The sequence below is a fragment of the Mirounga leonina genome, unplaced genomic scaffold (assembly GCF_011800145.1).
Source record: "Mirounga leonina isolate KUSES-001 unplaced genomic scaffold, KU_Mleo_1.0 Mir_125, whole genome shotgun sequence".
NCBI lineage: Eukaryota > Metazoa > Chordata > Mammalia > Carnivora > Phocidae > Mirounga > Mirounga leonina.
The window spans coordinates 19,540,043-19,563,703 of record NW_023270305.1 but is presented as its reverse complement, the minus strand read 5'-3'; the positions used below and the strand labels follow the sequence as shown (position 1 = coordinate 19,563,703).

Genomic DNA, 23,661 nt, shown 5'->3' with positions numbered 1-23,661 from the left:
AAAACTGAACACAGGTAAGCTAGAAATAATTCAAGATTGCTTTTCAACCATAGTTCTTACTCCTAATTACAACTTGCATATAATAGTTTACAAATTCCCTAATGACAGAATAGATTTCAAATTTTTCTTATGCTGTAAAGATTACATTTCCCCCCCTGGCACTCAAGTACAAACATGATTTGTATCCCCAGAACTAGAATTTCTGCACCAAAAGAATCTAGAATCTTCCAAGTGTTCTCTCCACAAAACTGAGTGGACGATTCCTCTGCATGTTGATCAATATTAGTGCCTTACAAAAATTGTTTTAACATTTTCCCATTTCTTTTGTGGCACTAGTATCTTTAGAGGTTTTTTATTTTTATTTTTTTAACTACTCTCACCTTGCTACACCTGACTTTCATTAAGAGTACTTCAGGGGGTCTGACACAGTAGTGCAATACATCATACCACCAATAGGCGGCACTCTCCCAACACACAAAGTGTCCCATCAAATTCCTTCAAAGTTTCAGATCAAGACTTTTAAATCTTTATGTTCAATTTACTTATAATATGTCTAATTATTTTAATAATTTACTTCACAGAAGTCTATTTCAAAAAGATAGCCACAGACACTGGGAACCCTGGGTATTTTGTTGATTACTTTTTTTTTTTTTTTTAAGATTTATTCATTTGAGAGTGAGAGAGCACGTGCGTGTGCACACGCAAACACAGGAGCGTGAGCAGGGGGAGGAACCGAGGAAGAGAATTCTCAAACAGACTCCCCGCTGAGCATGGAGGCCCCCCCCCCCCCAGGGCTTAATCCCAGGACCCTGAGATCATGACCTGAGCTAAAATCAAGAGTCAGACGCATAACCGACTGAGCCACTCAGGCGCCACAACCCTGGGTATTTTAGATTCCAGTATTCAGGTGTGTCTAATTTTCTTTCACATGCGGGTTAATGGGTTTTTATTTCCATGTGATAACGGCATCCCATATATCTTGCAATTAATAGGTACATTTTCCAGAAAATTGAACTTTATGCTTTTAAGAGTATCAATAAAAATATTAATTCATTTTAGATAAATGCAAGGCATCACCAACTTTTATTTACCAAGAATTACTGCCTTTAGTCCCTTAATTCATAAAATATATATTGTTATTATTCCCACCAGTGTGCTAGACTCTGATGCACAGCTGATGAGATACCACCTCTCACCTGGCTAACCCTTATCCCCTAGCTCTAAAGCTGTAGTTTCTCCCAGTCTTGTTTATGATATGGATAAAACAGTTTGTTTTCCCTGACTTGGTTTTCCAAACAGCTTTTTTTCTCCCAGAGTCTGGAATGATATACGTGATAAAGAGCTCAAACTTACGGGTCCTCCCAAAGCAGTTCAGGCCCCCTCTCCTCAAACATTTTAAAAGCAGGCAGCATCCAAAGGTGTAAGGGGGGAAAGAGAAGAGGAGGCAGGAGCAGGAATAAGGGAAGAGCGGCCCCCAGAGCTTGAGGATGGGAAGGCTGTCGGTGCAGGATGCCTTCTACAAACTGCACTGTCCCACCTGCAGGGTCTCCCTCAACCATCGGGAATCTCTGTCATGCCTGCTGTCTGGTCTCCATGACTCTAGCAGAGGATGAAGATGGGAACCTAAGCAGCCTCAGGAATGTACTGAATTATATGACTATGCAACTCTCCTCATGTACAGCTGCCCGGACCCAAACCGTCCCCCTCCACTCCTTTCCCCCCGCATGTGGTACCAATCCTCAAGATGCCGTCTAACTTCAGAGAACACTATTGAACAAGCCCCTCCTACCCCCTCCAACTACCAGTATTCTCGGACGTAGCTGCTGCCTTAGCAAGTAGTGCCCGTGACCTATTGGACCAGAAGTGTGAAAGCCTGCTCCAGAGCCAAAGCTTTACTTTACACTGCACTTTAATGCTCAAGGCTGATGACAAGTGCTGCGATTTATTCCTCAAATTCCTCCAGCACTGTTTCCATCAGTAACTAATTGTTCCCCACAGAGGCGCTGAGCTCCTAGGGAAACTGGATGGTTCAGTGCCTGAGAGGCTGAGATTACTCAAGTGCTTATACTAACAGACAATGCGGTCCTTTTCAACTCTCAAGATATTCATAGAACAGCGTATTTAAAAGATTCAATGACAGAAATGATGAGGAAACGCGTTTGAAAACAACACATTCTTTGTTTCCTCTTTGAAAAATGAGTAACAGCTTTAAAGTTGGTTTTTAACAAAATCAAGGTGGATGCTCCTAGATGTAATCTTTAGAACATGTTGAGAGCATGGTCTGAGGACCAGCAGCATCTGCATCATCTTGGGACCTGCTAGAGATGCTGAGTCCTGCCCACCCTTTTGCACCTAGAAACCAGAATCTGTTTTTTGATAAAATCTCCAGGTACAGGTAATTGGCATACCCACTGATATTTACGAAGCAGCTGTCTCGGAAAAGCAAGTCTTCTTCGAGAACGATTACTTCTGCATTTGTCTATCCTTAATTCATGTTCAGATGCTATTAGGTAATTGTATATTTTATAAGATCCTCCGACTTCAGTTACATTTGAAAATGCATTTGACCCGAGTCACTTAGCAGTAAGTAGCACTGGCTGCTAATACCTTCTGGATGTGTCGAAGACCATTCTAGGTGTTCATGTATTAACTTACTCAATTCTTAAAACAGCCCTGAGGCAGGGGAAATTATGTTCACATGAGGAAACTGAGGCATGGAGTGACAAAGAAACAAGGCTGCATAGATAAGAAGTTGCCCAAACAGGAGTCAAATGCAGGTGACCTGCTTCCAGAGCCCCTGTGCTGACCTCTGTGCTCAGGCTCCCCTCAGTGACTCTATGTCCGCAGAAACGCTCAATGGGAGATGGTTTGGTGTGGGTACAACCAGAACGTCAGGTGCTAATCCAGGCAATGCAGGCTGGTCCGAGGACCACTGGGAAACCCGTTTAACTTTGCTGTGGACCTTCTCTGTGGGTTCAGAGTGTAGTTCTAGGCCCATAATCTTAGGGGTATAACAGAAATACTCCTTCTGGGCTGCTTAACTTACTCCTATCTTCCGACTAAGCCATTGAGAACAACAGTTTTCAATATGTGTTCTTTGGAACCCTGGGGTCCCTCACAGATACCTCAAGAGCCTAAGTAGCTATTCTCCCAGCCAGTTCCTCCAGCATCTTTGAGGTTAATGAATTTATATATCGGAGGTTAAAATAACAATTCAGTGGACAAAAGATTACCAATGTTTAAAAAATAAAAGATTGAAAACCACTGACTTTGAGGATTTGGTGGACAATATGCTAGAGACTCTTTCTGGAGGATCCTAAGTACTGTACTGTGCATATATAAACTAAAAGAGTATGGCAATGCTAATTATTATAATTATATAATGCTATTATGATTAGCAATGCTAATTATTTTTTTAAATTTGGCAATGGGTACCATTCTTTTCCTGATACCCCATACCCTCCTAAAAATATTATACAGTATGTATTTGTTCACACATATTTGTTCAAATTCACATTTTAAAATGTGTTAAGTCTCAGTTAAGAATAACTGATGCAATATTCTAAAATTAATTTCTAACAGCAATATACTTGACTATTCTTCCAAAAGCTATGTCAATTAAATTTGATTTGCAAAGGCACTGGCTTGTCAGATTTTATGCAGTAAATACTTAATATCAGAGGATCAGAACAGGGACAGAATATGTGCAGAATCTCCATAAAGGAGTTTCCATAAAGACAAGCACACACACACACACACATATACACACATATATATACACATACACACCATAACCCAAATGTTGGGGTTGTGAACAGAATATGCACAAAGCTCCTACAAATTAATAAGAAAAAGACACCAAGTCCAACAAAAAAAATGGGCAAAGGATATGATAAACAATTCACTGACAAACACATATCACATATAAACACAGAGAAGATGCTCTAATTCCCTAGAAATGAGGGAGACACATGTAAGATACTCTTCTCACCCATCTGATAAAAACAATTTTCAAGGCTGCAAATATCCAATGGTAGACGGGTATGAGGAAAGAGTCATTTCAAATGCTGCCAAGGTGAGTGCAAATTTGCACAAAATGTTCAGAGAAATATAGTAGAAGTAAGTGTACATACTTCCCAACCCAGGATGTTCACTTGTAGGAATTTTCTCCTGCAGGTGTATCTAAGATACAAACATGAAGTTTCCCTGCAGCTGGGTTTATAACAAGAAAATCGAGATCAAGGCAAGGGGTGGGAGGGACAAACAACCCAAATGTCCAGGGCTGGAGGTGACTTCAAAGAAAACCTGACACATCCATAAAGCAGTTGGTACAGCCATTTAAAAGTTACCATCTTTCATCAGTTCTAAGATACCACAGATTGTAACAAGCATTCTGATATAACAGACATTAAAATGTGAAAATGTTCGATGCTGTCAACTGTAAGATACTCCCAATTTCAGAGATGCTGAAGAGTAAAACAAAAAAAACAAAGTGTGTCTTATGGATGATACAGAATTCAGTTTTAAATATGCTCTTAAACACACGGGGGCCTGAGTGGCTCAGTCGAGTAAGCATCTGACTCGTGGTTTCAGCTCAGGTCATGATCTCAGGGTCCTGGTCTCATGGGTGGTGAGCTCTAGCCCCAGCTCTTCGAGCCCCGCTCAGCGGGGAGTCTGCTTGAAGATTCTTCCTCTGCACCTCCCCCTGCTCGCTCTCTTTCTCTCTCTCAAATAAATAAATCTTTAAAAAATACAAATATAAATACAGCTATATAACAATAATTAATGTGTAGGAAAAAGGTTTGGATGATTTAAAAAAAAAACAAAAACCCAGCTGTTAAGACTGAATATCAAGGAGGAGAGGAGTTCAGTTGTGATGTGATAGGTGTAGAGGGATAGAATATCTTGGATTAATTCTTTAGAAGGGGTATATGTTATTTTTGAAAAAATTTAAACAACAAAAACCACTGGCTACGTAAAACGATCTGAGGTATCAGAGCCCTGTGAGCTGTCTCAAGCCCCCGTGTGCTCACTTCCTAGGGATTTCACCCTCCTCCAGTGTGGCATCTGCCTCCGGGGAACAGATACCACAGTAATGCCAACAATTCTACCCCTCCCTGTGTTCCTGCTCTACCTGCATCCTCCCCGTCCTCAACAACCCAACGAGACAGACATAAACGCCTCCGGTTTACAAATGAGCTGTGCTGGGTGAGGTTATTTTTCTCAATGGGCAGTTCGGGATTCCCGACCCAGCCTGCCTGGCTCCAGAACCCATCCTCTTTCTAGTCCCGGGCTCCTATCATCACCATCTATTTCTTTATGTATTTGCTCTTTATCCTTTGCAAGTCCTTTTTGTTTTATGGCATTTCAAATCATTTTCTTTTTTATGCTACATTGGTTTTAAGTTACTGACAATTTGAAAGGCTACAAAATAGCTTGAAAGTTGCATTCTAATGAACTGAAAATTAATGCATTCCCTCTTTTCGAGAAATTCTTCCCATCTTGACCACTCTGAGAATTTTTTCATTATAAACTCCTTCACTTTATACCCACACAGTATCTTTCCAGCTTTAACAAACCTTTCATAGCCAAAGACAAAATGAAATGCCCTTGAACACTTTTTTTTTTTTTTAAGATTTTATTTATTTATTCATAAGAGACAGAGAGAGAGAGAGGCAGAGGGAGAAGCAGACTCTCTGTTGAGCAGGGAGCCCGATGTGGGACTCGATCCCAGGACCCTGGGATCATGACCTGAGCTGAAGGCAGACGCTTAACCATCTGAGCCACCCAGGCACCCTACCCTTGAACACTTTCAAGGACTTTCCTTTAAAGAGCAGTAAGTGGCTCTAGAGGTAAGAAGAGAAGCAGTAAGCAGTGAGCTCAAAGGCCTGCAGTCACTGAACAGCCCAGAGTCAGCACCTCCCGGGTCCTCCCCGAACACGAGGAGAAGAGAGAAACCCGGAGCCTACCTGTTGCATTTTCCACTTGACCAAAGGTTTATCCTCAGATCTAACCCTTGAAATGAAAGGACATTTGTTCAAAGACACTTTCACTTACTTCCTACTCTCTTCCTTTATTGTTCTAACCCCTTTTGGATCCGTCTCACCAAGAGGCTGACATAAAAACCGGGACTTTGACCTACAAAGACTTTCTACAGTCTCTGATACTTTTTGCTCTAAGTAGACACTGTTGGAAATGAGAAAGGAAGAAAGGAAGTAACGGGAAATATGAATTCCAAAGATCTATGCCACCAGTCGCTAAGTCGCATGATGTTTCTTTGGGTCATTTGTCGTTCTTAGGTGAAATAGAATTAGGGTTTCAGAAATTCACAACAGGGTCGGGACTGGAGCACACACACCACACAACACCTCTGATCCAAGTGAGGAATCGCGAGTGAAGATGAAGCTACAGAAGTGAAAGGACTGTCCAGCTCCAAGGGAGGGGAGATGGACTGCAGCGGAAGGAACCGGGTCAGGGCTCACCTGAGTCCTTCATGGGGCAGAGGGCACATTGCATACCCCAGGCCTCTCCATACAAACAGCAACACTCCGTGTAAGTCGTCTGCTTGCCCACGAGGGGCCGGCTGCACACATACTCCTCACTCAGATGTTCCCAGCACAGATCTTGGTAGACATCAGTTTCCTCTATTTGTTCTGAAAGGGGAAACATGGTTCCATGACAATCGCACTGTTATTCCTATTTCATAGACAGTGTGCTGGAAGCCAGTGAGTCTCAAAGTTTCCATCTCTGTTTCTAAGAGTGACTTCCAAGTACAGTATGAAGCCAGCCTGGTCTTTCCATGGATCAAACCTCTGCCATCTCCCACCCATCAGCTGAAATTCAACCTGCTCATCATGTTGCAATTAAATCCCTCCCTCTGCAGCTTCCCATCATTATAGAAAGCACCACACTGCCTCCTTCTATGCTCCGTAATCCTAAAGCACTTCTGATTTTCCAATCTTTCCCTTTTTACATTCACTCTTCTGTCAAATCCTACCATTTCTTTCTACATAACACTTTGCAGATTCATGCTTTCTCACCCAGTTCATCCGTCAGAGCCCTGGACTAGTAACACTTCCTGCTAGAGTACTCAACTCCAAACTTCCTGCCTTTCAACTGACATCATCCAAGGTAATTCCTAACAGTGATGGCTGTTGGGAATGTCAATTATGCCAATTATTAGTAGCACATCATCTCATTGGGGATGAACAGGGATTCTAATCAGTGGACGCCAGGGGTCTCCACCGCGTTGTCGGATTCCACTGTCTCTTCTGCCCAGCTTCATCTGTGTTCTCCAGCCCAGTCAAACAAACCTGATTACCCTTCTCTGAACTCACACCTTCCTCAGTTGCCTTTGAGGGCCAACCCTCAGGTGGAGAACAGCTCTGCTATCTGCTCAGCCAATCTATATTCTGTTATCTGTTAAATAAGTACATGCAGGGTATTGACTCTCCTACATGCTGATGATATGCAGCTAATTATTTCTCTTACAATTATTCTCTTTCATTATTTTTAGCATCTCATTTAATGACTCCAAAATACCCGAGGAGTCTACTTTTCTCTTTCCCAGTAACTCACATTTCAGTCAAAAGGAAAACCTTGCCATTTATTTGGACACAGACTTGCATCTCACATGCAAACGTACCGTGTGATTCAGTTGGTCGTATACATCTTTTCTCTGAAGCATCCAGAACCATTGGATGGGTACAGAAGCAGTTATAAGAGCCTTCTGTATTAACGCACTGGCCATCAATACAACTATTGGGGTCCTGACATTCATCCATATCTTAAGAGAAAAAAATTATTAAAGAGAATCAGCAATCAGTTATACCTCATACACTTCCCAAACTTCACACACTGCTAAATTCCAGGGGCTGCCACATGTTAATTAACTACACATCATCATCCAAGAGAGAACAGCTCTGACTATAAAAATATTAAATCGTATTGATCGGAAGAATAATGGTGCCCTGCTGCTGCTGACATTAAAGAAAGAAAGAAAACATTTAGGAACAGGATATGCTTCAAAATTTAAGATAAAATGCCTCTTTATGATAGTTTTAAAATTATTTCCTTTTGCTATGGTTTTCTGCCTAGTGTATATGGTTTTCTGCTTAAGCCTTAAAGTCTGGGTCAGTATTTAAAAATGACTTTCACTTGCATGGTATGAGTGATGAAACAGGAGGCTCTCCAGACCGAAAGAAACTTCAGTTAAACCAGTGACCTGAATTATAATTCCACAATGAATATTACCTCTTTGCTTGAAATGTGTTCAAATAGGAGTACGGAGGTTTTTTATTTTCTTAAATCTTGCTCAAGAAAAAGATCCATAAAACACTTAAAGATCTTTTCGGCACGTGACTTAGATGCAAGGGAATTGCTTTTACTACACAGCATTACTTATTTTTTTCCACCTGTATATTTTCACAGCACAATGTAGCCTCCTAATACCTACCAAAGCACTGCAGTTTGACGGGGTCATAGTATGTCCCCTGCTTACAGTAGCATTCGTAACCAGGCTGAGTGTTCAGACAGAAGCCATTTTTGCAGATTTCTTGCCCAAAGAGCATGCATTCGTCCGCATCTATGGAGGGAAATGGAGAAAGAGAACAGTTAGCTTTGGTCTTTCAGTTAAAAAGAAGAGTCTAAGCAATATGAGGCTTCAAGTTGGATATTAAAATATTCACAGTCCAAAGAATCTTCAGATACAACAACAGAAAATTCTTCAAGTTAGGCCTACCTCATAGATAAGGGAAGAGAGTCTGTGATATCTTGGGAACGTCCAAAACATTAGTGGATAAGGTCTTTTTGTAAATACGATTTCTGCATTGCTACCTCCTATTTGATGAAATACTCTATGGGTTTCACAGTGCAGCCAACAATATCTTCATAAAAATATACATTGTAAGAAAAGTGCCTTTCTATAAGTGTGTATTTTGGCCCATTAACTAGTTGAGATAAAGAACACTCCCAAGAAGAGTTTGATGGAACCCGATGAGGCTTCTTTCTTGGTGATAATGACCAGCGAATAAAAGCACAAGTTGCTAAGGGTGTTGGCAGACCCATTCCTCCACAGAATTTAGAGTGTTCACCATCTGCAGACCTCAGTTTACTCAGTGGTAAGTTGGGGACAATAGGAACATCTGCCTGATAGGACTGAAACAATTAAATGAGAAAATCCATGTAGAAGACTCCATAGACTCTCAAAAACTGTTATCCCTTGCTTTCATTGCTATTAATATTATCATCAGTTCTAACATTTTGGAGCAAATGTCATGTCATTAAAAAAAACTGTAGGCTCCGTAGATGAATCACTCCAAAGTTACACAGCTGGAAAATGGCAAAGTCAGGTCCATAATACATAGCTGTTTGGATCTGCAACTAATATTCCAACCGTTAACAGCACTGCTAAGACAGGGTGAGGAGGAACTTATTTTTATATGAGAGAGGGTGACTTTATAGTAAAATCAGGGCTCTGTTCCATAATATAAAGTGAGATTTAACTATATCCCTGCAAAAACAAAGTAGGATATTTGTGAACTTGAAAACCATTAAACACATATTGCAAACCAAGTCTTCTTGTTATTTAATTGGACTAAATCATAAATATATTTAAAAAACACATATGGAATTTCCTATCCAGCTACTGACTATCATTAGAACACTGGTTCTCAACAACGGATGGACAGTAAAAATGTTAATCTGTAGTCCAGCCACTTAGCAGTTTTTCAATATTAAGCTGTAAAGGGGGAAAAAAAAAACAACCCATTGTATTTAAGAGGTCATAATATCTCTATCATGGAAATGTCAAAAGTGAGTGGTTAACACGGAAATATTCAAACATGTGGTTTAAATTTTGCCAAAAAGGCTGTGCATTTATTCAGAAATATAGACTGATAGCATTAAATATATAAAACACATCTACTTTAATTTTCTCCTTTTCTATTTCCTATGAGGAATCCATAGCCATTGGTAAAAGTATCTTAGCCATAGCAGGATGAGTTCTAAAAAGGGCAAGAAGCTTAGCTTTGTTGATGACTACAAAGACCAACATAATGAGAGTCAGAGTTATATGGTTTATATTATTTCTAACGTATGTCTGGAATAAAAGAATAAATTTATAAAAAGTACCTCCTAGGTACAGAATTTTGTGTTAAGTATTTTTAGTATGTTATCTCATTTAATTTTCACGATAAACCTCACAGACGTTATTCCTATCTCAGACAGGAAGCGATGGAAACTCAGGAGGTTAACATGACATCCCAAGGCCAAACAGTCCTATGTGCTCTAAATCCCAAGACAGAGCTCTGCCCGGAGTCAGTAGGGGCCCTCCAAGAGAACAATTAAAGGCTTTCTAATCAGTTTCCATGATGAGAAGAACTCTAATTCTGTTGAACCCAAGCCATGCTTTTACTTGAATGATGATACGCACATGTGTTGCAAATTCATTTCTGTTTGATTCTGACCTTTATAGTTCTCACCACCCATCTCGTAAGAGGATTCTCCAGTGGGGACAAAACCTTTCCCTCTAGGACACATTTCAGTGAATTCAGCTGAGTTCAGGAGAGACCAAAAAAAAAAAAAAAAAAAAAAAGGAGTTAAAAGAAGAAAAAAAAAGAACATCCTCCACTAATTTGTGTTTAAAATTCAGTTTTTCTTTCTTAGACTCAGTAACTTTAAGGCAAATCTTGTCATCTAATTTGGGCAAATAAATTCAGTACAATCTCCAAAATTACAGAGTAGGTGCAAATAAATCTAATGACTTTATACATTTACTTGTAATTTTAAAAAACTCTCCCGACTTCATGCGCTTTTGATTTACCTACATTTTAACTGATGTGATGACTTACTTCTCCATGACTGTGGTTTCTAGCATTTTAAAGGTTTAGTAAGATTCCATTCAAGCAAGATCTTAGCCTAAATATGCAAGCTCTATTTACAGATAATGAGGTGTCACTTTTAGCAGAAGAAACTGGTTTTTTAAAAACGGAATAAAACAGAATCGCCTTTCTGCCAAAATATCACAAGGAACCTCAATGTAACAGTGTACTCTGTGATGGGCTGAAGTTAAGTTCAAGGTGTCATTTGGAGGTGGGATGACAGGGAGGGTTCCAGCCCCGGATGAAACCTACTGTAAGGTAATCTCATCTCGATTCCGCCACGGCAGGTCCCAGGCAACGCCATCATTACAAGGCTTCAATGCAGAGACCAAAATGAGAACATTCCAAGGCCCTGGACGCCCCAGGACCAGACCCAGGTATGAACACACCACTCAGCAGGTCCTTACCAGTCCCCGCGACAGGGCAAGGGAAGATCTCACAGTTGTCCCCCCACCCGGCCCCAGAGGTGCAGCAGCATTCCTGTTTGGTGACGTTGGGGGCCAGCACATTATCACAGAGACTGGCGTCGTTGAGGTTATAGTAGCATTCTTTCTTTTCTTCCTTGGGCTGATCTTCATCTAAGTCTAAACAGAGTGGAGAAAGTAAAAGGAGGACCTCCAGCACCCATCAGACCTGCATCCCAACAGAGCACAAGGCACACCGGTGGGAAGGGGTGGGAAGGCGGGCGGGCTGCACCAGCAACATTTCACTTACACAAAGCGGCCTTTCACTTTCAGTGGTGGATTCTTCCACTGCGAGATAAAAATGCGCTGGGCTCCTGAATTCTGATGGATTTCTAACACACCCCAAGAGTGTAAATCTGTCAAAATCATTTCCTTTTATGTTAACCAATTACTTTATTCTTGTACATTTGGCCGTGACAAGTTTCCATATCTGCTTTCTTGCCAAACACAGAGCTGTTCTATATGAGCTGTAACACCTACTTAAATCAATGAAAACTTTCCCCAACATTTGACCAGAGATGTGGGGGCCACACAAAATACTTAACTCTTAGGTGGTTATTTGAATCAACCATGCCCCAGTCTTTTCTGAAGAGACCAAGGCAGCAGCATAAAATAACCAGAAAAACATTGCAATAACCTAAAGTCTGTGAAATAACCTTTCGTTACTGAAAGTCTGCTTCAATTGCTACAAAATAGGGCTTTGAATGAAATAATGAGTACCAGCTAAGCCTCAGGGTAGAATTTCAAGGCTGGGTTCTAGTCTGGCTCATGTGTGTTCTAGAGGAATATATTTTCCAACAGACTCAGTTTAACCCTCTGTGAGAAAAGACAAAGTGATAATGACAGAATACAATGAGAACAAAATCCACCCACTTTCAGATAATACTACAAAAATTATTTAATCCCATCAGATCTGTAGTCCTTGCACAAGAGTGTGCTTTTTAAAAACGACTGATATTTTGAAACTAGGCTTGTAAAATAGTCTAATCTCTTCCCTACCATATGTTGCAGAGTTCAAATTACTGCCTGTGATTCAGTTAGAACTTATTAATAGTTTTTATTTTATGCTGTATCAAATAAAAAGCTGACTACTGACATCGCAATTACTTAGATTAATTCCAATGAAATATTTTCATTGGAATACTGCTGTTTCCAGATTCTTAGACACAAAGAAACTACAGGGACAAAGGGAAAACATTTGCCAGTCAGGGTAACACTTTAATGTCAACACCTACCTTTGTTTTGCAGTTGGTAGATAAACTGTATTATTAGGAAAGTTTAATGAGATATTTTCACAATAGTTTCCTATATATTTATTTTGGCAGGGTCAGGTTGACTGTGAAAACTAGATTAATATGCCATATAGCAAGTCTTCCTAAAATAGAAGTCCACAGAATTGTATCAGAAAAGCTACTACACTTTCTTTCCTCCTATGGCAAAGAAAACAAGCAAAACGACAAACAAAATGGAGGTATACATTACTCTTGAAACAGAACATCAACGAGAACGTAAAAGATCCCTTTCACACTTGATTCTGGCTACTTCGTAGATCATTCTGTCTTTGACATAATTCAGTCTGGACTCTCAGTGTTAATAGCTGATGACAAATTCCAACCTAGAATAAGTGTCCAGGAAAAAGCAGAAATGCTGATCTCTACAGCAGTTTATGAAGCGGTTTTAAATCATTTCCTTGTGTGTGAAATCAGATAAAACCTGCCACAGCCCTCGACTCAACTAGCTTTTCAAGCGTGCAGAAGACAGAAATGTGCTTTGCCCACATGGATGGAGCAGATGACCCCCACTTCATTCGCCTCGGGAGGGGCTCCAATCTCTCACACACAGAATTCTCTGGGAAACGTAAGGGCATTTTAAGTTGTTATTGAAATCTGTCATGAACCCTGTAGAACATTTTATAAATTTTCCCGCAATACTTCTGAATAAATCGACAGCCTACTACTAATAATTCTCCTCATTTTATTCAGCTGACCTAAAAGTGCAGCTAGCTATTAAAGGATGCATTTAGAAATACAAATCAAAGCAGCAACACGATTAGGCTGTCAATCAAGTTTACACTCCCTGTTCCACGGGGAATCTGCTTCTCCCTCCTCCTGCACATGCTCTCTCTCTGTGTCAAATAAATAAATAAAATCTTTTATTTTTTCTAAAGATTTTATTTATTTAAGAGAGAGAGAAAGTGAGAGCGAGCGAGCACGAGCAGGGTGAGGGGCAGAGGGAGAAGCAGACTCCATGCTGAGCAGGGAGCCCGATGCGGGACTCGATCCAGGGACTCCAGGATCATGACCTGAGCTGAAGGCAGCCACTTAACTGACTGAGCCACCCAGGCGCCCCATAAATAAAATCCTTAAAAAAAAAAAATCAAGTTTACAGTCTGTGTTAAAAGAGGGCTGAATAACTGTTTTCTTCTTGTGTTCAAAGTTAGAGGTATGTCATGGTGTTCGTTACAAAATGGAATACTATACAGTAGGGCATCACGAAGATTGCTATATTCATAGGTAATGAGACACAGGCTTCCGTAGTACTCAAAAACTTTATATGTACATATATAAATATAAATATACACGGTCTATTTTTTACAATGTTTGTTTTACTCATAGCACAGAAAGTAAGAAAAAAATTATCTTTGTTTTCCTTTTTCTTTGGAAGGAAACCCAGAAGTTATTGCATAAGGGAAACAACCAATAATATCATTGTATTATTCAGGTTTTACATTGGTTGTTACAAGTTTTATTTTTTCTCCAAGCAGACTGAAAGCTCAATGTTTACACAGCTGAAATTGGGGGTTAGTCAGGCCCTCATCTGTGTTTGGAAAGAGATGCAAATTCTTTTCAAAAAAACTGGTCCAACAAAGGTCGTTCTGTGAAAATTTCCCTTTCTTTTTTTTTTTTTTTGAAAGATTTTTATTTATTTATTTGACAGAGAGAGACACAGCGAGAGAGGGAACACAAGCAGGGGGAGTGGGAGAGGGAGAAGCAGGCTCCCTGGCGAGCAGGGAGCTGGACGCAGGGCTCCATCCCAGGACCCTGGGATCATGACCTGAGCCAAAGGCAGATGCTCAACTGACTGAGCCACCTAGGCACCCCTTTCCCTATCTTTCTAACCTTTAAATAATTAACTTCCTACAGCATTTTTCCACTGGGGGAAAACTGAACAGTAAACACAATGCAAGGTGATTTCTTTAGAGAATCTCTGTATGTGAGTTTAGGTCACTGCTGCCACGGGAGGAATGGTTCTTTTTTTTTTTTTAAAGATTTTATTTATTTATTTGAGAGAGAGAATGAGATAGAGAGCATGAGAGGGGGGAGGGTCAGAGGGAGAAGCAGACTCCCCGCCGAGCAGGGAGCCCGATGCGGGACTCGATCCCGGGACTCCAGGATCATGACCTGAGCCGAAGGCAGTCGCTTAACCAACTGAGCCACCCAGGCGCCCGGGAGGAATGGTTCTATCACAAAATAATTTTAAGAGATCTAATCAATGGACATAAAAGTGTCAAGCATTAAAAGGAATGAACTTTATTTTTCTTAAAGATTATATCAATAAGTTTAGCCACACCACATACCTCAAGCCAAAGACTTCTAAGAAATAAACTACCTCTCCTCCGGTATTTTCAGATGTCATTTTTCAATTTTATTAAGAGGCTGGCGTTTATACAACCATCTGTGTATAAACAGCAATTTGTGTAGTTTAATCCTGGGGTCTGGATGGTGATAAGAAGTGAGTTTTTGGACCTTTTACATGTGTTTCTGAAGCAATTTTTATGGAGGCCCTTTCTTGTGACCCACAGAGTAACTCCGCGAAGCAGACTGCATAGCTTATCAAACATCCTCACCTTCCAGAAGAGACAGTTTAGGTTGGGTACATTGTGTCATGCCTACTGCTCTCCCCAAACCTCTTCTATGGGGCTCAGCCTCTTAGCATCTGGACCAGCATGAGTTTGTTTTGCTTTGCTTTTTTTCATTTCTTTCTCCTCCTCAGGACAAATGAGGAGGGGGCAGCAGATAATCCCCGCTAGGGTAGGGTGTAGCTATATAGGGCCATCACGTTCCCTCGCTCTGAAGAGAAAGTTGTGGGTTGAGTCATATGTGCCACTTACGAAGAGCACCTATCTTCTCTCTTGGTTCGTCAGAAAGAAGAGGATGTGGTGTTTATTTACAGGATTGTTTCCTTCTTTGGTCTAATCTTAGGTTTGCTGTTAGGCTGAGGAAATCTGGAACATTTTTCTAATTAAAGTGGACATGAGCATTTTAAATGGGCTTTTTAAATGTTTTTTTTTTTTTTTTTACTTTCAGTTTCCATTTGCAATGTATTCCGAAGGCCTTTATGAGCTAATCCTCTTCATACCCTTCTGGGACAGTCAGGATTTTGACAACGACGAAAGAGTAACATCACAAATACTCGGATACAATGCCCCCAAATAAAACACCTGCCATAGTCCTGAAAAAGACATCAATTTATAAAACTCTAACTATGGTACTGTTCAGTAAATTACTTTCAACACAATCATTCATGAAGCTTTAGTCCCTTTTTAATATTTTAAACTCACTACAGGCACTAATGTTTTATACCAACTCATGTTTTTATGAGAAAACAATTTCTAGTGTAATATTCCAAGGAGGAATAGAAGAGGACTTGGACATTCATGATCTTTCCTTTTTTCCTCTAGTTTTCTCCATCAAAGGCTTCCAAGATGAGAAGTGTGTGTGTGTGTTAAGTGGGATTCAGGAGGGAGCCACTGGTGAGCTCCAGAAAACAAGCATTAACAGGAAGGGGTTGGACAGGAAGGGACGCAAGTATAAAGGACGACTGGAAATATGGGCTAATGACTTCAATGGTAAAGGTGTGAAAGTCAAAATGGAGATGAGCAAGCCAAGCACAAGAAAAAAAAAATACATGGGAGAGAATTCCTCCACCCAGCTCCTGTCCTTAAAGAAGTCAGGCAGATGGGGAGTCAGGTCCTGACCTAAGCCACACCGTGTACGGCCAGGGCAGGCAAGGCTACCACGGGAGGCTGCCTGGAGGATCTGACATCTGAGCCAACATCTTCAAAAATACATTCTGAAAAACTGGACAGGAAATAAGGTGTGACAGGGGTGAGGAGGAATACAAAGTACAACTGTCCTGAAGTCTGTGTGGGTAGAGCAGAGTGAGGGAAGGGGAGGTTCTGCAGACGGAGTCAGGGAAGGTGACTCTGCGAGCCTGAGGATGGGGCAGGGATGCCTGGTCATGGCAACAAGTGAAAGCGGAGTTCCTGACTCAGATGTTGGGTGGAGGACAACGTCACTGTCCGCCACTGGCCTGAGGGTCACCTCAGGGCCTCAGCTTAGAAGACAGGCAATATGGGCAAAAGACATGAACAGACATTTTTCCAAAGAAGACGTCCAAATGGCCAACAGACACATGAAAAAGTGCTCAACATCGCTTGGCATCAGGGAAATCCAAATCAAAACCAATGAGATACCACCTCACACCAGTCAGAATGGCTAAAATTAACAAGTCAGGAAACGACAGATGTTGGTGGGGACACAGAGAAAGGGGAACCCTCTTACACTGTTGGTGGGAATGCAAGCTGTGTGCAGCCACTCTGCAAAACAGTATGGAGGTTCCCCAAGAAGTTGAAAATAGAGCTACTATACGATCCAGCAATTGCACTACTGGGTATTTACCCCAAAGATACAAATGTAGGGATCCACAGGGGTACGTGCACCCCAATGTTTACAGTAGCAATGTCCACAATAGCCAAACTATGGAAAGAGCCAAGATGTTCATCGACAGATGAATGGATAAAGAAGATGTGGTATATATATACAATGGAATATTATGCAGCCATCAAAAGGAACAAAATCTTGCCACTTGCAATGACATGGATGGAACTGGAGGGTATTATGCTGAATGAAATAAGTCAATCAGAGAACAACATGTTTCATATGATCTCACTGATATGAGGAATTCTGAATCTCAGGAAACAAACTGATGGTTGCTGGAGTGGAGGGGGATGGGAGGGATGGGGTGGCTGGGTGATAGACATTGGGGACAGTATGTGCTATGGTGAGTGCTGTGAATTGTGTAAGACTGACGAATCACAGACTTGTACCTCTGAAACAAATAATACATTATACGTTAAAAAAAAAAAAAAGAAGATGGAAGGGAAGAATGAAGGGGGGGAAATCGGAGGGGGAAACAAACCATAAGAGACGACAGACTGAGAAACAAACTGAGGGTTCTAGAGGGGAGGGGGGTAGGGGGATGGGTTAGCCCGGTGATGGGTATTAAAGAGGGCACATTCTGCATGGAGCACTGGGTGTTATACACAAACAATGAATCATGGAACACTACATCAAAAACTAATGATGCATGGTGATATACATAACATAATTAAAAAAAAAAAAAAAGACAGGCAATAAATACCGGCCAGGGTGAAGGAAGGTTCTTTGTCTTCCTTTCTTTTTCTGGTGAAAGAAGAGAAGAGAACGGGAGAAGCGAGCCTGAGATAGGAACAGGCTGGGGCGAGTGGGGAAAAGAAAGCTTAGGATTCAGGGAGAGAGTACTGGGAAAGTCAGGGCAAGAGCCTGGTGACAGAGGAGCCTCCTGAAAGCAGAATGAAGCCCCGCAGGAAAGAAAAATGGGCGTGGGGCGCTGAGGTGGCTGAGTGAGCAGGAGGTGGGTGTGGAGATAAAGCAGTAAAAGCCCCGCATGGTCACAGGGCGCCTGGGTGGCTCAGTCATTAAGCGTCTGCCTTCGGCTCAGGTCATGATCCCAGGGTACCGAGATCGAGCCCCGCATCAGGCTCCCTGCTTGGCGGGGAGCCTGCTTCTCCCTCTGCTCCTCCCCCCACTCATGTTCACACTCTCAAATAAATCAATAAATCAAATCGTAAAAAAAAAAAAAGGCCGGTCACAACACTGACACGCAGGTATCATGAGGGCTTGTGAAGACGACTGGGACAGTAAAGCCACATCTGACATGAAGGTAAAATATCTGGAAATGTTTAAAAGGAAATGTACAAACCCTTGGTCTTCAGGCCCTATTTAGGGCAAACGCTAGGATCCCCCATGATTTCTAGTGCAACGGTGTGGGTGTCTCTCCGGTAGCCTCAACATGAAATGGCTCATGTACAGGCTGAGTCTGTCACTTGGATCAACTGCTATCAGTTCATTCAAATGTGGACATCTCTTTACTAAAAACTCAGATATTATTTTGGATACTAGATAAAGTAAATTTCATCAAAGTAAAAGCACGGTTTGGTAAATTCTTCTATTCTCTCTGAATGTGGGAAGAAATCTGACCCAACTCCCCCCCCGCCCCAACAAAATGAGCCTATTTTCCTTAGACTTACCTACATTTATGGTATAGATCCATTACAAATACACAAGAAGACCTCAGGAGTTTTATGGCATTTTATAATGTTTGCATTTTAAATACTGTGTTCTCAGTGTCTTTAATATTTTTCCTACCGAAGCTCTTTTTTAATAATCAGAAATTATTTTTAAAAAACTCTTTCAGGCGCCTGGGTGGCTCAGATGGTTAAGCGTCTGCCTTCGGCTCAGGTCATGATCCCAGGGTCCTGGGATCGAGCCCCGCATCGGGCTCCCTGCACCCGGCGGGAAGCCTGCTTCTCCGTCTTTCACTCCCCCTGCCTGTGTTCCCTCTCTCGCTGTGTCTCTCCCTGTCAAATAAATAAATAAAATCTTTAAAAAAAAAAAAATAAATAAATAAATAAATAAATAAATAAAATAAATTTAAAAAACCTCTTTCAATGTTAATTTATTTTACAGGTTAACTAAACACATTAAAAAAAAACCCCACTCTGCCAAATATAACAGTTGAATGATATTATCTGTGATTTCCTGGCTTTAAAAAAATATGTACATACATAAAACCTATAGTGGACCTACCTCTCTAGGAAGAGAACAAGAATGTTGTCTGAGTTCAATTGTCAGAACCATGAGGATGATTTGCATGTACCCCTTGACAGCACGGAAACTCTTTTTTTCTTCTGTTCCACTTGTTATTTAACCAAGCATAGAGAGGAACCATCCCCCCTACACAGAAGCAGAAATAGGTAATTCCTCATTCAAGTATGCCCACCCATCTCTCTGATAAAATGAATAATTATTTTGATACTACAGAACTAGCTGGGAATGAGATGGTGAGATGCAGAGGGGACATGCTCTCAAATGTCGACAGGCAATTTGATTCAAGAGTTTCTGAGCGTCTGCCACAGGTCAGGTACCGTGCGTGCTAAGCAGTGAGCAAGGTTACAGGGGATGCAAAAAAGGAGTAAGAGAGAGTATCAGGGTCCTGTTGCCCTGCTGCCCTGCTCATGGATTTGAACTTCATGCTGTAGGCAGCAGTGAGCAGTTGAAGCTTGTGATGAGCACCGAGGGTTGTAGTGGGTAATGAATCACTAAATTCTATACCTGAAATTAGTGCTGCCTTATATGTTAACTAACTGGAATTTAAATAACAACTTGGAAGAAAAAAAAATAAAACCAGACTCATGTTTTGCAAACATCAACTGTGGCAACCGCCAGGAGCAGGAATTGATGGGAGAGATTGGAGGGAAGTCAGGAGGGTACTGCCACGGTCCGGGTAAGAGATGCTGAGCGACTGGCCTGGAGCAGTGAGGAGCGGGGAGAGCTTTGAAGGACACTGTGGAGGCAGAATTGGCAGGATGTTATGAGGGCTTGGATGAATGGTGAGAAAAATTAAGGTATGATGATGTCAGGATTTCCAGTACTGACGTTTGGCACTTAATGAGTGAACACAGGTTGGAGATGGAATGGTAATGAATTTGGTTTTGGATAATTTCGGACAGACCCACTTACAAGACACCGTGGGAGAAAGGTCCAATAATAGGCAGAGGGAAAAAGGAGTGCAGCCCCAAGGACAGAGGAGGAGGCAGAAGATATTTACTTGGCAGCGCGTAACACGTAAGTAATAGTTGACTCAGAGAAGAGGATTAAATATCCCCCAGAGAAGAATGGAGAGTTAGAAGAGGCCTGAACATGCAACTCTCCAGGACATTATTATTTAAGGAACGGGCAACAGAAAAAGAGTTTGGGAACGAGAAAGAAAAGACCAGAGAAAGAGGAAGGAGGATACAGGGAAGATGAATGTCCTGAAATCAATCAAAGGGAAAAGAAGGGGGAGGGAAGATGGGAAACCACTGTTGATTATTTCATGAGGAGTCAGCAGTGAGACTAATGGTTTTAGCATGTAGGAGCTCACTGCTGACCCACGGGAAAGGCACTTCATGCAGATGAACGAGCATGAGGGCCCCAGACCAAATGGGAGACAGTCTGTGGAGGTATGGATGTCCCCAGAGAGAATCTGGAGGTCAGCGTGGTGGATGGTGCCACTGTAGGGGATTTTCATTTTTGATCTATTTTTGTATTTGCCAATTTTCTGAGAAGAATGCACATTATTTTAATAACGAAAACAAAACAAAGAAATGAAGAGAAAAGGAAGCCAATTTTTAGAAGAATTTGGTGTCATGGGGTCCTCAGCCTTGAAAAGCGGAATGGTGAAGTGGAAAAGATCTCAGAGTTGGGTTCCTGCACAGCATTAGCCATAGGGCCCTAAGGAGAACATTTAGAACTTCTCTCTGGGCCTCGGCTTCCTTACACATAAATACAAGAGCTGGGCTGGAAAACCATGAAGGTGCTTCCTTGTTGGAGAAGCCTAGGCCTGAGCTTGTGATGTGAGAACAAGCTCGCAAATACATTAGTGGAAAATGGTATTTAAGGAAACCCTGAAATAAACTGTGTAAAGAACAATTAATTTACAATGTCAATTATCACTCCAATTTATGCTTTATAATTTCTGATCTTGCTTATTTGCTTTTCTTAAAGTGAGGAACACCTGCCTCAATTATAACATACATCTCTTTGTGTTCTTTTCCTTATACCTTCTGGTTTAAAAGTAACACTCAGTTCCTGCCCCAGAGTCTCCTCTGTGCACCAACCAAGACAGAGAGCAGCACTTTGTGGGTCAGGTCTGGTCTACCGTGGACAAAACTACCTATTTACTGCTTCCTTTAGAGTATTCAAGGACGTAAAGTTTTTACTGAGCAATCATCACAGGCATTGAGCAAATAAAAGCATCAGGCTGTATTTCATATGCATACCCTCTTACATGTGATGAGTGGCTTGGACATTTTTTAGTGATTTCTGTTACAGGTGCTTTTAGGCAACAGACAGCAATGTAAATTAGTGGCCAAAGGCCCAGGCAGTGAAAACCATTACACCAGACCTAAAAAAAATTAGGTGGGAGCCAAGAAGTAGTTTAGAAACAAAAATCCTAGGACATGAAAATTCAAAAGTACCTGAAAGGAGACCTGGCACGATATCCTGCTGGAAGTGAGAGCCCTTCTACCTGTGGCTTCCCACCTGTTCTGGGATAGCTCCCGGGAATACCCACAAATTCATGACAGTGACCTGCTGTCTCTAGTTATTGGACAAATCTGCATACTGATCTGCAATCTGCCTTCCTGACACCCACCCCTTAGCTCCAGTTCTGTCCTCAGTATGATTCCACTGTAGATTATTCTCTACTGCTCATTGCTGGAATACCCTCTGTCCTGGGGAAACTTTACAACGGAGTAACAATGTTACAGCCTATAATGCAAATTCATCTTTCCTTTCTCAATTACTTTTCAGGAAGGATGAGAGCTGAGCTGTTGGCTCTATCGTATATACACTGCTATTAATCTGAATCCTTGTTAAAAACTTTCACTTAAATTTGGTACACCAAGTACAGCAGATCCTTTGATTGGAGTAGGAGACAAACTCTTTTCAGTGGCCTCCATTTAACCAGCCTGTTGCGGTAACCAATGTTCTCTCACCCTCTGGAAAGCGCTCTGGCCAATGTCCACAGCAGGTAGAATGCTCATAGCCAGTCGGCTGCTCTCCGGTAGGAGCACACAACTTCTGCTCTCACATGCTGAGCAGTATGCTGACCAAGACTCAGCTGTGTTTATTCTCAAACATTCTCTGCCAGTGTATTAATTGTTGTAATTACATAACTAAACAGTATACAAATCAATAAAATATGCATTAAGAAGAGTTGTTTATGGAACAAGTTCAAGGTTTGGAAAGACTAAAGCTGATTCAGTAAAAACAACGCTATCATATTAGATGCAGATAAGACAACTATAAAAAAAACTCGAGAAAAACCATAAAAATCTAGAGGGATTTTACACTCATTTACTTTGCAAAGGCCTTTAAATTCTTACTCCCTTTAAAGTGGGTGCTGTCGATCATGCATAATATAGTTTATGCAGGACAAGCCATGCAGGTCTCTAAGAGTGGACTTCTACTCGAAGAAAGACTTTGGCCTTCCTTCAAAGATCGGCAAATGAATGTACCTTTGTGTGCTTTAAGTTAAAATGTAAATACTTAAAAACTATATTATCTTTTTTAGGATTTCCAGCTTCAATCACCTTTTTTAACAGCAGATCAATTCCTGACCCTGATGAAGTCAGAGAGAGAAATCTCCTCCTGCAGTTTATAGCTGGCCTGTCTCTCAGGACCCTGACAGAGAATTGCTCAGATGAAGATGTCATCATAGACAATCTTAAGACTGCATATGATCAGTTAAAGTTTGCCAAGAACTATGCAAATTGAGGTATAGTAGTGAGAGCTGCCAGGAACTGTATAAATTAGTCAGATTATACTGACATGGACCAATAAAAACAACTGGGTATGTGCGATATTTAGCAAAAGCCAGAGGACTATGGGGGGAAATATGGAAGAAACCATAAATGGAAAGATAAGATACAAAGTTAAGAGGAAAAGAAACTATGTATCCATTGGTAGACAAGATTTATGAAGCTGAGTATTCAAAATGAAGTTCTTTAAAAAACACAGGACAGTACATAGTGAACTCTGACTGGGAGAACTTTCCAGAAAGAGTCAGTCAGTCACTGAGAGAGCAAAGACACTAAGGGAGGAAAAAAGCAAAGCAAGTGTCAAGGACTTTGTTACAGAAAAACTTAAAAATAGGATATGAGGCACAAGGCTTGTACAAAATGAATCACTGTAAAGTTTTAAGAAGCAGTTTATAATGAACTACTCCAGTTCCCCCAAAATGGTTCAGATGGTCTCATGACCCTATTAAGGTACCATTAATCTCTAAAAAAAGAAATGAGCGGGGCGCCTGGGTGGCTCAGTTGGTTAAGCGACTGCCTTCAGCTCAGGTCATGATCCCAGGGTCCTGGGATCGAGTCCCACATCGGGCTCCCGGCTCAGCGGGGAGCCTGCTTCTCCCTCTGACCCTCTTCTCTCTCATGCTGTTTCTCT

General features: G+C 41.3%; 1 protein-coding gene across 1 annotated transcript in view; it reads right to left on the bottom strand.

Moving 5' to 3' along the window:
* Positions 1-23,661, bottom strand: part of LTBP1 (latent transforming growth factor beta binding protein 1) — a 392,439-nt gene that overhangs the window by 20,183 nt on the left and 348,595 nt on the right. The window contains exons 27-31 of the mRNA XM_035000535.1: positions 11,288-11,464; positions 10,467-10,553; positions 8,456-8,584; positions 7,646-7,786; positions 6,483-6,653 (exon numbers count right to left, since the gene is read on the bottom strand). Coding sequence (XP_034856426.1) covers positions 6,483-6,653; positions 7,646-7,786; positions 8,456-8,584; positions 10,467-10,553; positions 11,288-11,464 — 705 coding nt within the window. The remainder of the gene's footprint in view (positions 1-6,482; positions 6,654-7,645; positions 7,787-8,455; positions 8,585-10,466; positions 10,554-11,287; positions 11,465-23,661) is intronic.